This window comes from Diabrotica virgifera, chromosome 1 (genome assembly GCF_917563875.1).
Source record: "Diabrotica virgifera virgifera chromosome 1, PGI_DIABVI_V3a".
Lineage (NCBI taxonomy): Eukaryota > Metazoa > Arthropoda > Insecta > Coleoptera > Chrysomelidae > Diabrotica > Diabrotica virgifera.
This window is the reverse complement of record NC_065443.1, coordinates 64,322,075-64,339,054: the sequence shown is the minus strand read 5'-3', so window position 1 is coordinate 64,339,054 and position 16,980 is coordinate 64,322,075. Positions and strand designations below refer to the sequence as shown.

The 16,980-nt window shown below is 33.4% G+C and overlaps 1 protein-coding gene across 1 annotated transcript in view; it reads left to right on the top strand.

Moving 5' to 3' along the window:
• The window catches only part of LOC126891095 (retinol dehydrogenase 12-like), a 58,142-nt gene that overhangs the window by 26,142 nt on the left and 15,020 nt on the right, over positions 1-16,980 (top strand). Inside the window, exons 2-3 of the mRNA XM_050660303.1 lie at positions 2,361-2,684; positions 11,033-11,361. Coding sequence (XP_050516260.1) covers positions 2,361-2,684; positions 11,033-11,361 — 653 coding nt within the window. The remainder of the gene's footprint in view (positions 1-2,360; positions 2,685-11,032; positions 11,362-16,980) is intronic.

Below are 16,980 nucleotides of genomic sequence, written 5' to 3'. Positions count from 1 at the left end.
TTATATTTGAAACATACTAATGAAATAATTAGGTGAATGTATAATGTTAAAATTGGTATCCGTTTGAAACTACATTCTACATTCTTTTAAAATTTGAAAGCAAAAAATATAGGTAGTTTCATTCTTCACATTTTTATTTATTTCAATATATATTTTATTTGAAATTGTTTGGTTCAAATTATTACTACCAAAAGCAAGACCAGCAAGACTCTTGTAGCAAGACCAAGAACAAGACCGGCTAGTGCAAGACCAAGACCAAGACCAAGACTGCCTTTTAGCTGCAAGACCAAGACCAAGACCAAGCTTGCAAGGACAAGACCAAGACCAAGACTAGCCTGGTCTTGGTCTTGTTCTTGTTTTGCTCATCACTACAACTTATTGGGCCAACTCCATTGGCCAACTAGCCGCCAACGTGTACTGGGGCTATTAGGATTTGATGCTGCATCTAAGGATGCATAATCATCATCCAGCCTCAAAAGTCCACTGCTGAACATAGGCCTCCTCCCCTCGTTTCCAACCCCATCTACCCTGCGCCGCTCTCATCCAGTTTTTATTTACCTTTTTTAAGTCGTCAGTCCATCTTGTAGGCGGTCGACCGACGCTTCTCTTGTCTTCTCTTGGCCTCCATTCCAATAACCTCTTCGTCCATCGCCCATTTGTCATTCTGGCTATGTGTCCTGCTCATCTCCACTTTAACCTGGCTATCCTCTCGATGACGTCAGTCACGTTTGTTCTTCTCCTGATTTCTTCGTTTCTGATTTTGTCTCGCAGAGTTATTCCTAACATTGATCGCTCCATTCTTCTCTGCGTGACTCTTAGTTTGGTAGCCGAGGCTTTAGTTAAGGTAAGTGTTTCTGATCCGTACGTCAAGACTGGGAGAACGCACTGATCAAATACCTTTCTCTTTAGGCATGTGGGCAACTCACTTTTAAAAGTTTCTCTCAGTTTTCCAAATGCTGCCCACCCAAGACCGATTCTTCTCTTCAGCTCATGAGTCTGGTTATCCCTGCCAATCGTAATTTCATGTCCCAGATATTTATATCTATCTACGAGTTCTATTTCCTTCCCACCAATACTGATGTTCTGGTTGGGTACCAAATTTGTCCTTATTTTTGTTTTTGAGATGTTTATACTAGTATTTAAACCTACATTTTCTGTAGCCACAACGAGTTCTTGTACCATCTCTCTTGCCATACCTAGATCCTCAGCTACTATGATTATATCATCGGCGAAACGTAAGTTGTTTAGGTATTCTCCATCTATTTTTATTCCCTTTGTCATCCAATCCAAACTCTTGAAAGCATGTTCTAAGACCGTATTAAAAAGTTTAGGTGACATTGGGTCTCCTTGTCTAACCCCCCGTTCTATTTTTATGCGATTACTGTTAGTATGTAATTTGACAGTGGTTGTTGCCTGTAAGTATATTTTGTGTAATAATTTTGTATACCTATAATCTAGCCTGCATTCTTTAAGCGCCTGTAATATTTTGCTAAGTTCAACTGAGGCTAAGTTCAAGGCTTTATAAAAATCGATAAAAACTAAGGGGTTTATTGTATTCCACTACTTCCTCTATCAGGGTTTTTATACTTTGTAGATGGTCATTTGTTCCGTAATTTTTTCGGAATCCTGCCTGTTCTCTTGGTTGATAAGTAATAACTTTCTTTCCATTCTCTTAACTATTATTCGCGTAAATAACTTATATAAATGGCTGAGGAGGCTAATCGGTCTGTAATTCTCTAAATTGGCTTTGTCTCCTGCTTTGTGTAATAGAATCATAGTAGCGTTCTTCCAGTCTGTTGGAATATTGGCGTTGTGAAGGCAGATATTGAAAAGTAGTTTAATTTTTTTCAAGTAGTATATTTCCTCCAATTTTTAGTGCTTCTGATACTATTCCATCTTCACCTGGGGTTCGATTATTTTTCATTTTCTTCAGAGCTTCTTTGATTTCTGATTTTGTTATATCGGGCATTAAATCCGATCCTTGATTTAATACCCCAGTTTTTACTGTAATTGGAGGTTGCGTATTGTCATCTTTTTTCTTGATTTGTATAACTCTGTGTAGAACTCTTCGACTATTGTTAATATTTCATCTCTGTTTGTAGTTTCTTTTCCAGTTCTGTTTCTTAGTTTGTTGATTTCTATTTTTCCTTTTTGTACGCTTTTCTTCAAAACTTTCATGTTCTTATTTTGCTCTATTCTTGTTTTGTTTTTTCTACATTGTAGTGGATGCATAATAACACAGTCCAATTGTCTTGCTCACTTTATTTGTCTTCTATTACATTGATTTTTGAAGATGTGTATTTGTTAAAATATAAGGTGTGCTTGTCGATAAAATAATTTTACTTCTATTTTATTTGTAGGCATAGGATACGACATAGCCCTTCAACTGGCGGCTAGAGGCTGCAAGGTTATCATAGCCAGCAGAACAGTGGATGAAGAGCTGCGAAAACGAATTATACGTGAAACTAATAACCCGAATATTAGACTAGAACATGTTGACATGGCTTCCTTTAAATCAGTACGTCAACTTGCAAGTAGGTTAAAAGAGTCGGAATCGAAATTAGATATACTAATTAATAACGCTGGGATTCTGCACTGTTCAGACGTTCCTACAGAAGACGGATTGAATGAAACACTGCAGGTTAACCATTTCAGCCCATTTCTGCTAACTCATCTACTTGTGGGTAAGAGCAATGTTTAATAGTTGTCTTGGATTTTCATAATGAATGTTGTTCTCGATAAATTGGCCTATAATAATTATCATTTTATTTATTTTATTTATTTCTGTTCCCCTATCCCTTCATTCAGAAACAAATAAGATTATATAAGAAGTGAAATTTAATAATTCATTAATAATGCTGAGATTTTTCATAGCATGGCTACTTCAATAGAAGATGGGTTAATTAAAACAATGCAAATTAACCATTTTAGCCCAGTTCTACTCACAGATCTACTTGTGGGTAAGGACGAGGTTTGCTATTTGTCTTCTCACTTCTAGTATTTTTTACCAGTTTTTCATCTGTATGATGAAACTTGCGTTTGTTTCAGTTTTAACAGATTCTCTGGTTACAACTAATTTCCATTAATTATTTGAAATTAAAATACATTTTTGCGCCTTGAGGACAAAATTATTGCCAAAAAGCAAAAAGTGTTATCATAGCTAAACCATACCTCAGTGTTCTATTTCTTGAGCTTAGTACGTACCTACCAACTAAAGGTTGGATAGGTTGTCATCAGAATTAGAAATCTGAACTAACTAAAACTATGTACAGGAACGCATTTGGTGGTGTGAAAACTCGTACGCAATATAATACTTGAGCGTGTATTCGTATATACCGTATATAGGCGATATTGAAACGAAAATTTAGGGTTGGGGAAGTTCTCATTCTGAGAATTCCGATAATACCACCTAATGTGCCATTCGAATATCTAAACAAACGATTCCGATATGATGGCTTATAAATATCTAGCTAGGTCATGAGATTCGCATAGGAAAAGATAACAAAACCGTTGAGATTCTCCGTCGTATAACACTGCAAAACATTGCAATTCAGTTTCATTCTCGCAGCTGTCATATCTCCCCAACAGAGCTCCATAACTGGTACCAGCTTAAGGTCAGATCTACAAAAGATACAAGTTCTTACAGAAGATACAAGATACAGGCCCTCTTCTAATTTCTTCCACCTGAATAGATTCCCCTTTGGCCTCCTGCGGTTTGGAAGTAATTGTTGCAGGCTTTGGTTTCCCAATATTCCCTGCCTGTCTTGCTTTACCCTCTTCCAAAGGGATAATACTTGCTCGCTGAAGAAGGCAATAAGGTTTCCATTGAAGCCCTTTGAGCTATGCCTCTGACTCATTATCAATCCTGAGACTCACATATATTCAGAATCGCTCAACGACTGGTCCTTAGTTCAGGATTTTGATTTCCAATTCATGCCTGTGGCACCTTCAGATCATCCTCATTTTTAGTCTCTGGAAGGTACATCAGTACACGCATCGATTTTGGGAGTTCTTCAGACTTAATGACCTTTCACTCCGTCTTTTCTTCCAAGAAGTCCTTTGTAATCTTAAAGGACTTCTCGTCAGCCCATAGTATCCATCCATGAGCTGATTACCTTCGTAACGAGGTGCGCAAGGAACCAAGTTTAATTAGGGCTTCTTTTATTGCCCCCAACGTCTTTTTCTGATACAGATATTCTTTGGAAATGATTGTCGTCTTTATCCCCGTAAGAGCAGCTTTGTAGTTGCCGCTGAGCTCTTTGGAAGAGGCAGCAGCAGTTTTGCTCTATTTTGTTAATTTCTCCTCAGGAGTGCTTCTCTCAGACACAGTTCGCTTAACAGTATGTGCGATTTAAGCATTCTCAAGTGCCTTATTTTGAGGTCTAGAAGGTCAGGATTTTAGTTTCGTTTAAAAATAAGATTTTCAAAATTTCACTCATCAAAACCTCATAATAAATTAGAAGTAAAAATTAAAAACCTTCTGTACATTTAACTGATTTCAAACAATTGAACAACCGCGCGAACTGTTGTGACGTCATATCATAATATTTGGTACTGACATTTCTCTTGTCTCATATAAAATTATATACCATTTTTTTTACTTTGGAGTTTAACCCGGGAGCAATCGCGCCATTAGAAAAAATCTAACATTTTATCCTTTTTCGTGATAACTTGATTTTTGCAACATAACTTTCCACTCGTAAGTTAAGTGCCTCCAGGATGATTATTATAGTAGGTATTTTTGTTTAATTTTTTATGGAATTTATAGCTTTTAAATCTAACGCGGGACTGCTTACGTGACATAAGGGAGCGCGACTATTCCCGGGTTAATACAGTTTTTGAAGAGATAGTATTGAATTATGTTTGTGTTTACTATGGAAAATATAGTGTTTACGCTGGAAAAAGTAAATACTATAAGTGTTTAGTAAAATTGTATTAACGCACAACCATTAAAACCCCCAATAAAATATTTATTGGATTACCAGTCGATCAGAAACGGCGTTTAATTAAGTGGTAACATCCACGTTGAAAAGACATTAAGGACATTTTAGTTTATCCTCAAGGTCGTCATGTATGTGAAGTTACTTTTAAATGTTTAATGTCTGTTTTAGGTCTGGATCCCGCGTATGAAAAAAAATTGATTAATAGCATTCAAAACAGGAATATAAACTATTCTCCATTTCAGAAATTGACACTGCTTTGTTCAGTAAAAGAAATTCTGCCCTAGGAATCGATGATATTTCTTACTCAATGATAAAGCACCTCCCTTTAAAAGCGAAACAAATTCTCCTGAATATATACAATGACTGTCTCAAAGGAGAACCCTTACCTACTGATTGGAAAAAATTTAATGTCCTTAACATCCTAAACCCCTTGAAGGACCCACTTCTTTCGAATAGTTTTAGACCAATTGTCTTATCCTTTTGCATCCTAAAAACTTTAAAAATCGTCATAAAAAATAGACTAGATTTGATTTCAGAACACAATCTCGTTTTCAAAAATACCCAGGTTGGTTTCAGAAAAGGTAGAGGAACTGCCAACAACTTAGCCTCCTTCATACCTTCATTTTAGAAGCCTTTGAATCTGCCCATTCTATCCTTGCTGTCTTCATTGATATCAAATCAGCTTATGATAACGTGAACATATATAGGGTGAGGCAGATAACTGGAATATTAGAAATATCTCGAGAACTAAAGGCATCAGAATCATGAAAATTGTAATAAAGGGGTTTTAAAGGATGATCTATTAAATGAAAATATTTTCATCTCTTTGCAACTTCCGGTTATACCGGAAGTTGCTTATAACTTCGTTTTTTTTTAAAGGGGCACCCTGTATATTTTTACATTTTTGGATTCTCTTCGATGTCTTCTTTCTTAAAATATAAGGTTTTGTAATATTATACAGGGTATTTTAAAAGATAATTACGTTTTTTTATTAATTTCGTAGCAACATTCACACCCTGTAGAATTGTAGTAGTTTGACATCTAAAACTCTACTTACGTTCAAATGATTTTTAATATACTCTACTATTGGTAAGAATCATTAGTATAGCTAAATTTTTAATTTTAGTATACAGGGTTGGTCGAAACTCGGGATGAGTATTTTCTGAGTTTTCTTAAATGGAACACCCTGTATTTTTGTATTGTAGTGAAATCATATTTTATAGTACTTTTTTATTTCTTAAGCATTCCCTATACCTAACTGCTTTAATTTGTGAGTTATTGGTGATTCAAGCGAAACATTAATTGCAATAAAAATACGTAAAATTTTATTAGGTTGGCCGTGAAAATACTCAATCCCAAATAATTTTTCAGAAATAAATACATATTAATCCAGACTGGTCCTTAAAATTACCAGTAATGGTTTAGCTATCGAAATACCTATTTAGTTAAGATTGTTGGTGCGATTAACAATTAAGCACAAATTAAAGCAGTTAGGTATAGGGAATGCTTAAGAAATAAAAAAGTACCATAAAATATCATTTCATTACAATACTAAAATACAGGGTGTTCCATTTAAGAAAACTCAGAAAATACTCATTCCGAGTTTCGACCAACCCTGTATACTAAAATTAAAAATTTAGCTCTAATAATGATTCTTAACAATAGTAGAGTATGTTAAAAATCATTTAAACGTAAGTAGAGTTTTAGATGTCAAACTACTACAATTCTACAGGGTGTTAATTTTGCTAAGAAATTAATAAAAAAACGTAATTATCTATTAAAATACCCTGTATAATATTACAAAACCTCATATTTTAAGAAAGAAGACATCGAAGAGAATCCAAAAATGTAAAAATATACAGGGTGTCCCATTAAAAAAAACGAAGTTATAAGCAACTTCCGGTATAACCGGAAGTTGCAAAGAGATGAAAATATTTTCATTTAATAGATCATCCTTCAAAACCCCTTTATTCCAATTTTCATGATTCTGTTGCCTTTAGTTCTCGAGATATTTCTAATAGGCCCTTTATTTGCTTAACCCTGTATAAACTGTACAATAAATTACAAAATTTAAATGTCCCCCCTCCTATTATAAATATTATTTTTAAAATCTTGAAAAGAAGACTTTTATATACTAGATCCAATAATGGTGACTTTTTGGGCCCGTATTTAGCAACCAAAGGTTTACCCCAAGTTTCTCCTTTCAGCACAATCCTATTCAATATATACAATACATCGTAGACTTATTTTTCCTTCTCCCTGAAGATATACATATTGATGGTTATGCTGACGACTTGGTTTTATATGTGAAGGGATCAGTAACGCAACAAATGGCAAATAAAGTTAATTCAGCATTGAACAGGGTCCATGAATGGTTGTTAGAACATGACCTATCCCTCTCTGTGGACAAGTGTGAAGCCGTTTGGTTCACAAAGAGAAAGCGCAAAGTTATTGTCCCAGAAATTAAACTTAGTGACACAGTCATTCCGATAAAAGAACAGGTGAAGTTTCTGGGCATAATTTTTCAAAATCATCTTAAATGGGACAAGCATGTGGACAATATCTTAGTTAAAACAAAGAAAAATATTAACGTTTTACGAGCAATTTGCAGACTATGGTGGGGCGCAGACCCTGGGACTCTTCTAATAGTCTTTAATGCTTTAATAAGATCTCACTTAGACTATGGTTCCTTCTCATTTAGACCTATATCTCAGAAATGTGTTACTAAACTTAACACAGTATTTTTCTAAGGCTTAAGAATTTCCTTAGGTTGTATGAATTCTACCCCCCACTTGGTCCTACTAGCAGAATCCGCTCAGTATGATTTAAAACATAGGAGGCTAATATTAGCCACTAACTTTTTAAGCAAAATCATTAATATCAAAAACCGTCCTTTGACTCTATCCCTTTTTAACGGGAAAAACTGATAAACAAACCTATCTTACCTTACTTAATTTCAATACTAGAATACCATTTCCCATATTTTAACAAAATATATAAAGGTAATAATTTTCCATGCTGTGAGGTGGATTTTGATACAATAGTCAATCCCCTAAAATCATTAAATTGTAAAATAACAAAGAATGAACCTAATATGATTAGAGAAAAATTCGCATTATGTACTGAAAAATATATCAATGATTTTGGCATTTATATTCCCAGTATCAATTACAAATTTTCATCCAGACTACTCGATGAACTTTATACAGGGTGTAACAAAAATACAGGTCATAAATTTATTCGCAGATTCTGGGACCAAAAATAGTTCGATTGAACGTAACTTACCTTAGTACAAATGTGCACATAAAAAAAGTTACAGCCCTTTGAAGTTACAAAATGAAAATCGATTTTTTCCAATATATCGAAAACTATTAGAGATCTTTTATTGAAAATACACATGTGGCATTCTTATGGTAGTAGTATCTTAAGAAAAAATTATAGTAAAGTTTGGACACCCCATAAAAATTTTATGGGGGTTTTGTTCTTTTAAACCCCCCCAAACTTTTGTGTACGTTCCAATTTAATTATTATTGTAGTACCATTAGTTAAAAACACTATTTTAAAAACTTTTTTGCCTCTTAGTACTTTTTCGAAAAGTCAATTTTTATCGAGATATTTTGAATATTTTGTCAAATCTACCACATATTTGTATATGGCTAAGTACGATTATGGAGACTTTGTAATAATATGAAAATTTATTTATGATTTACCTTTTTAGGTATATTTTGAACCATATTAAAAAAGAAGTCACATCTCGATAAAAAGTGCCTTTTCGAAAAAATACAAAGAGGCAAAAATGTTTTAAAAACACTGTTTAACAAATGGTACCGCAGTTAAAGGTCAATTGGAACATACACAAACATTTGGGGGTTTAAAGGAACAAAACCCCCATAAAATTTTTATGTAAACATATTAAAAAAGAAGCCGCAACTCGATAAAAACTGCCTTGTCGAAAAAATACTAAGGGGCAAAAAAGTTTTAGAAATATTGAATTTAACTAATGGTACCACAATAATAATTTAATTGTAACGTACACAAAAGTTTGGGGGGGTTTAAGGGAACAAAACCCCCAAAAAATTTTTATGGGGTGCATAAATTTCACTATATTTTTTTTTAAGATTTTCTTGCCATAAGAATGCCACATGTCCATTTTCAATAAAAAATCTCCAATAGTTTTCGATATATTCGAAAAAATCGATTTTCATTTTGTAACTTCAAAGGGCTGTAACTTTTTTTATGTGCATATTTTTATTAAGGTAAATTAGGTTCATTCGAACTATTTTTGGTCTTAGAATATGTGATTTAATTTATGACCTGTATTTTCGTTACACCCTGTATATGCAAAGCAGAAAATATGGCCATATATCAAGCAGTCAAATTGTCCATTAACAGACATATCAATAAAGTCATTATCTTCTTCGATTCTGTTAGTGCAATTTCTAAAATCAATAACAGCAAATTTTGTGCTTCAGCAGATTATTTGTGCCTCCAAACAAAAAATCTTATCTCATCAGCAAATAGGAACGGATTTGAAATACTCATCTCTTGGATACCAGGTCACTCAAATATACCGGGCAACCTACAAGCTGACACATTGACCAAAATAGGGAGAGATCTTAATGTTCCTTTGAGTATGAAGCCAGATCCCCAGGATGTATCACCCATAATAAAAAATAAAATTAAAAATATATTCAAAAACACTTGGAAAACTTTAATTAGTCAAAAATCATATCAATATTACAGAGTACAAAATATTTTCTCTAGTAATGTATGGTTCCAAAACTTTTCATATAAAGATAGGAGACACATTACAACTATTATAAGAATGCGTACTGGTCATTGCATAACAAATCAACATATTTTCAGACTGAACTTGGCGGATGACCCCTACTGTGAATGTGGCCGAATAGGGAACTTAAATCATATATTTTTTGAATGCCCCATAATGCTCAATGAAATAATGTTTTTTCTCATTCCAGATCCTTTTGTATTGCATCCTATTTGTGTATGTTTTTTACCTTACCCATACACCATTATTACCTATTGTTGTGTTTACTCACTTAACCTCTTATATATCGACATTGACACAAGTAAGTGGCTGCGAGTTGGTTTAGAACCAGACGTATTCGTGGTGACCACCAAATTGAGCTGGCGTATCACCACGACGTGGAAGCCATTAAAACAAAAAAAGAAGATGAAAAGATACACACCATAAAATGATTACAAGAAAACGAATATCAAACGTAAAGAATTAATGGCGAGGACCTCAATCATTATAATGATATGACGTCACGGCCAATGAGGGCTCCTTTTGGGCTAGCTGCTATAAATTGAATTTTCTGTCGATTTTAATCGTATTTAGGGGCCAAACGAAAGACAAAAACAACTTTTTTTCTTTGATATATTATGTTCTGTTGTGATTTATAACATATTTTCGAATTTAAAATTTAATGCAAGTTCCCTATTGGGAGTACAAAAAGTGTAACTTTTTAAAATCCAAGTATGTAGTAGTAAATTCTCATAGTTAGTACGTCATTTGTGTATAAATAGATCATTAAATTTTATAGCCTAACCTGATCGTCAGGATGTTGCAATAGCCAGACCACTCGACTAAATCTGTCAGCCTGACTATCAGGATGACTCATTTTAGTCGTGCGACAGGCCTACACACGCTCCAACAGTCTGACCCAACGTTGTCAGCCCCCACAGCCAGGTGGTTTGATCAGAGCGTGTGTACATTTGAGTCCGGGAATCTTTACCCGTGCGTCATCATTTAAAGCATACGAAATAAGTCGATAATAAGTCGGAATTTGAAATTTACGAAACGCAACAGCAAGTTACTTACTGTCACTTGCTGTTGCGTTTAGTAAATTTTAATTTCCGACTTATCATCGACTTATTTCGTATGCTTTAAATGATGACGCACGGGTAAAGATTCGCGAACTCAACTGTAGACGTTTTTAGCCTGTTTGTATCTTTGTATTCTTTTTATGCGTAGTATGATAACTAGTTTGTTGTTTATTGTCCTGATTTTCAAGGTTTACAATTAATTTATTGAAACATGAATTAACATATTTTTTTCTCTTTAGAACTTTTGAGGAAGTCTGAAGGTGCTAGAATAGTTTTCACGACATCATTTATGGCTTATTGCCATACGATGACCAGGAAGGGTGTAAGTCGTCTCAAATTCAACACATTCAAGCTGAGGTTCTTCAACTACACAAATTCCAAATTCTGTAACACAATAACCTCAGACATATTTGCCAAGAAACTTAAACGATGGAATATCAGTTGCAATAGTTACCAACCTGGATTAGTTAAAACAGTGATATTTGAAAACTCTGATAGAAGTACGACGAATTTGTTCGATACGTTATTATATTATTCAACATTATATATATGGCAAAAATTTGGTACGGTAAGTGTTGCTGCGTGGAAGGTCCGATAAGTACTTAGCCTCTCCGCCCGATGGCACTACTATCGCAAGAAAAATCTACTATCATAATACATTAATAGGTACCTACATTGTACATGGCCAGTGTCAAAATTTCAGAAGAATAAGATTAGAAATTAACTATTCTAAATTGGAAATAAGCCACAATTTAACTAAAAAATGATTAACTGAGGATTTGGATAACTGAGAGGATATGGGACTACTGATGAGGAGGAAAAAATCTCCGAAACCGGTATAGACTCTTCCTATAGGTACTCTCCGATTTAACCAGAGCATTATGCAGCTGCTGCATTTTCGTGTTGCAAAGAAATTGAAAATGTTTATACATTTTAATCCATTTACTCTTTTGTTGAGTACTAAGGAATCTTTCTTCTTGGAACTTTTACCACGCTGGGCAGATGGGTGGTGAATTATTTAAAATTCTCTCATCTTAATTTCCTCGGCATCCTGTATGATTTATAATTTTTGAAAATCTCGGGAGGTTGTAACCAAAGAAAGTATTCCACCTGTTGTAAATCTGGTGGTATGGGAACGATATTTATTGTCGTGTTCTGTCCTACTTCGATTGATAACTTACTTTGTTTTTCGGTAGATGGCTATAGTACATCCGTGACATTTCGTTCTTTGCAATTCGGAAAGGTCCAAAGTATGATGACTGGGGAAATCGGAGAGAAGAGGATATGGGACTACTGATGAGGAAAAAACCTCCGAAATCGGTATAGACTCTTCCTGCACTTTCCGATTTAACCAGAGCATTATGCAGCTGCTGCATTTTCGTGTTGCAAAGAAATTGAAAATGTTTATACATTTTAATTCATTTACTCTTTTGTTGAGTACTAAGGAATCTTTCTTGTTGGAACTTTTACCACGCTGAGCAGATGGGTTGTGAATTATTTAAAATTCTCTCACATTAATTTCCGCTGCATCCTGTATGATTAGTGTGACCAACTCCGATTCAGTTGAATCCGGGACATGGCTGAAAAAAGTACATGAAATCCGGGACTTTTCAATGAAAATCGGGCCATTTTTTTTTCAGAAGACGATAATTAAAATACAGAAACGAAAAAACTAAATCGTTTTAGTTTTCGTAGAACTATAATACCACGGTATACAGGGTGTAACAAAAATACAGGTCATAAATTTAATCACATATTCTGGGACCAAAAACAATTCGATTGAACTTAACTTACCTTAGTACAAATGTGCACATAAAAGAAGTTACAGCCCTTTTAAGTTAGAAAATGAAAATCGATTTTTTCGAATGTATCGAAAACTATTGCAGATTTTTTATTAAAAATGGACATGTGGCATTCTTATGTCAGTAGCATCTTAAGAAAACATTATAGTGAATTTTGGACACCCCATAAAAATTTTATGAGGGTTTTGTTCCTTTAAACCCCCTCAAACTTTTGTGTACGTTCCAATTAAATTATTATTGTAGTACCATTAGTTAAACACAATGTTTTTAACACTTTTTTGTTTCTTAGTACTTGTTTGAAAAATCAGTTTTTATCGAGATATTTCGAATATTTGTCAAATCCACCACCTACATATTTGTATATGGTTAAGTACGATTATGGAGACTTGGTAATAATATGAACATTTATTTTTGATTTACATTTTAGGGATATTTTGGACCATATTAAAAAAGAAGTCACATCTCGATAAAAGGTGCCTTTTCAAAAAAATCCAAAGAGGCAAAAAGTTTTAAAAACACTGTGTTTAACTAATGGTACCGCAGTAATATTTTAATTGGAACGTACACAAACATTTGGGGGGTTTAAATGAACAAAACCCCCATAAAATTTTTATGTAAACATATTGAAAAATAAGCCTCAACTCGATAAAAACTGCCTTATCGAAAAAATACTAAGAGGCAAAAAAGTTTAAATGATATTGAGTTTAACTAATGGTACCATAATAATAATTTAATTGAGACGTACACAAAAGTTTGGGGGGGGGGGTTTAAGGGAACAAAATCCCCATAAAATTTTTATGGGGTGCACAAATTTCACTATAATCTTTCTTTAAGATGTGACTGCCATAAGAATGCCACATGTCCATTTTCAATAAAAAATCTCCAACAGTTTTCGATATATTCGAAAAAATAGATTTTTCATTTTGTAACTTCAAAGGGCGGTAACTTTTTTATGTTCATATTTTACTAAGGTAAGTTAGGTTCATTCGAACTATTTTTGGTCCTAGAATATGTGATTTAATTTATGACCTGTATTTTTGTTACACCCTGTAAAATGCATGCGTTTTAGATGTGGCATTAGTAGCACACTCTACTGCAGTGGCGTGCTGGAACTTTTCAAGAGGCCCGGTGATTTTATAGAAAAGCGGCCTCCCATCCTCATTTTACCTTCTATTATCAGAATGTTTTATTCGGTATTTAAAAAAAAAAACAAAAAAAAATCAAAAATATAAATTATTTTTGAATCAAACATAAAACTTTGAATTCAATGATTTTTTTCTTAATTGGCTATATTTTTTCATTTAAGAATAATAAATCTTACAAATAATAATTGACATAATGTATGACAATATTGTATGCAGTACCTAAGGCAGAAACCATAATTTCCTAAATCAATATAATATGAATTTGATGTAATTAAGATACAAGTAAAATAAAATTGAGAATTTTTAAATTATGTATTAATTTGCATTTTAGTAAATCAATTAGGTATACAAGAGAGTACAAATACAAGTACAGTGCAAATACTTTAATTTAACAATATTTAAAATCTCACAATAAAACACTGAAAAACGTTTGTTTTCTATACTTCCACAAAATTTATTACAACTATGTTATTACTACAGCTGTTTCGGCAAAGTGCCTTTCTCAAGTGATATATTTTACAATGTGTTTGCCTTTTTAAGTCTTTAACTGAAGAGGTTGAGGAGTGGGGAGCTGTTTGTCTCGAGTTGGTCATTCAGAATTATATCTGTATTTTTCAATTTATTAATTTCCATTGATTCTAAAAGTGATAGCTTAAGGCCTTTATTTTGAATATGTAGAATTTGAAAATCTTCATTGAAAGAATGATTATGATCTAGAAGATGAAGTGCGTATGTAGAAGTGTCTGTTTTTCTATTGTTGAAAGCCCTTTTGTGTTCTGCTATCCGTTTGTCAAAAGTTCTGCCAGTTTGACCGATGTAAGTTTTCGGACAGTCACCACAAGTTAGTTTGTACACACCACTCTGTAGTTGCTTTCTCTTTCGGCTTTTATTGTTTTTAATATGTTTGCTTAAGTTGTTGTTAGTTCTGAAAGTTCTGTTTTGTAATAAATTTTGTGGAAGTGTAGAAATCAAACGTTTTTCAGTGTTTTATTGTGAGATAAAATGAACTTCCATCAAGTAACGGTCGAATCCATCAAATATTTAAAATGTTAATACAACGCAATAATCTAAATATTCTTTTGCAATTATTTTATAAAATAATTGCTTAACTCTCGATCAATAATTTCCGCAGTAAACTAGATTTTTTAGCAAATTCGTCGATTATTTTATCATTTTTAAGCTCATACAAAGCTTCTTTTTCTATAGTCATTATCATAAAAGTGATCTTGTATAAAAGTACTTCTTCGCCGATTTTTTATGTATTTCAATGTTGAAAAGCTTTTTTCGAAAGATACTTGTGTCACTGAAAGGGTTAATAAATGCTTAATATTATACTATTTAAATTTGGATAAGCACGCACTGATATAAGTTGTACTTATGCAAAACAGCGTAACAGCAAGCTATACAATCTTTACACTTTTTAGTACCACACGGAGGTGAGGTTTTCAAGATATCAACATTGTCATTTGTTACTTCATGTTCATTATCACTTGGATTAATAATATCATCCTTTATATTTTTTGTAGGCTGAACATACTCATCATTAACTCCATCTTGTATAATCTCAGTATTTTGCAAAATCCTATTTTAATACAATCCATTTATCAGCAAAATCCATGAGTTCTTCTCTAATTGCAGTCGCGGATATGGTAGGATAAAACTTTCTTAATTGTTCAGTAAATGATTTAAATGCCATCAAAGGTGTACCATTTTTTTATTGTATCAAAATTTCTAGGATGTAGAGTGCTTATATCATCATAAAACGGTTTAATTTGTCTTGATAAAGTCGTTTTTAGATACTTTCAATTATTCGGTCAAAAATGAGCAAGACGTTTTTCCATTTTTTAATTCTGCAGAGTACACACATGTTTGAAGGAAATTGTAAAACCATAAATATACTTGTATGTATGAAAATAAATAATATTATCTGTAGCAATCTATTTATGTATATAGACTATAGAGTCTTACTCATTTACTTGAACTGTATTTCACAATAAAAAAAATTGATTTTTTTAAATGTTTTATTAATATTATTAGCAAAATTAACATCCGATTAGAAATTTAAAAAATATTTTTTGTTACATTGTGTAAAATTTTTTGTAAAAACCTATTTGACCGGCCTCAAGAGGCCGCGGCCTCTCGGTGATTGCACCGATTCATTTATATGGCCAGCACGCCACTGCTCTACTGTCGACTTTTTTTCGCTCCACCAATTCAATTCGATATGAATTCTTAGAAGAAGAACGTATTCAAAATTCAAAATAGAATTTTATCAAAACGTTGAAAATTCGGATGGCCCGGAAGCCTTGTCCGGGACGCTGGGACACGACTTCGTAATTCGGGCCATGTCCCGGATTTTTCGGACTAGTTGGTCACACTATGTATGATTTATAATTTTTGAAAATCTCGGGAGGTTGTAACCAAAGAAAGTATTCCACCTGTTGTAAATCTGGTGGTATGGGAACGATATTTATTGTCCTGTTCTGTCCTACTTCGATTGATAACTTACTTTGTTTTTCGGTAGATGGCTCTAGTACATCCGTGACATTTCTTTCTTTGCAATTCGGAAAGGTCCAAATTATGATGCCTGGGGAAATCGGAGAGAAGAGGATATGGGACTACTGATGAGGAAAAAACCTCCGAAATCGGTATAGACTCTTCCTGCACTTTCCGATTTAACCAGAGCATTATGCAGCTGCTGCATTTTTGTGTTGCAAAGAAATTGAAAATGTTTATACATTTTAATTCATTTACTCTTTTGTTGAGTACTAAGGAATCTTTCTTGTTGGAACTTTTACCACGCTGAGCAGATGGGTTGTGAATTATTTAAAATTCTCTCATCTTAATTTCCTCGGCATCCTGTATGATTTATAATTTTTGAAAGTCTCGGGAGGTTGTAACCAAAGAAAGTATTCCACCTGTTGTCAATATGGTGGTATGGAAACGACATTTATTGTCGTTTTCTGTGCTACTTCGATTGATAACTTACTTTGATTTTATTAACATTTCGACGTCCGATTTGGACTATTGGACAAAATCATTTTTTAGTTAAATATTTGGAGGTCAAAACGTTAAAAAAATAATTTTTTAGTTAAATTGTGGCTTATTTCCCATTTAGAATAATTAACTACAAAAAGTCACAAGGAAATATCTTCAGAACAACATCAGATTAGTAGTTTTGTTTTCACTTTGTATGGAATCAGGGTGTCTGGGGATTTTAGAAAAATGGAAAAAGAGCAA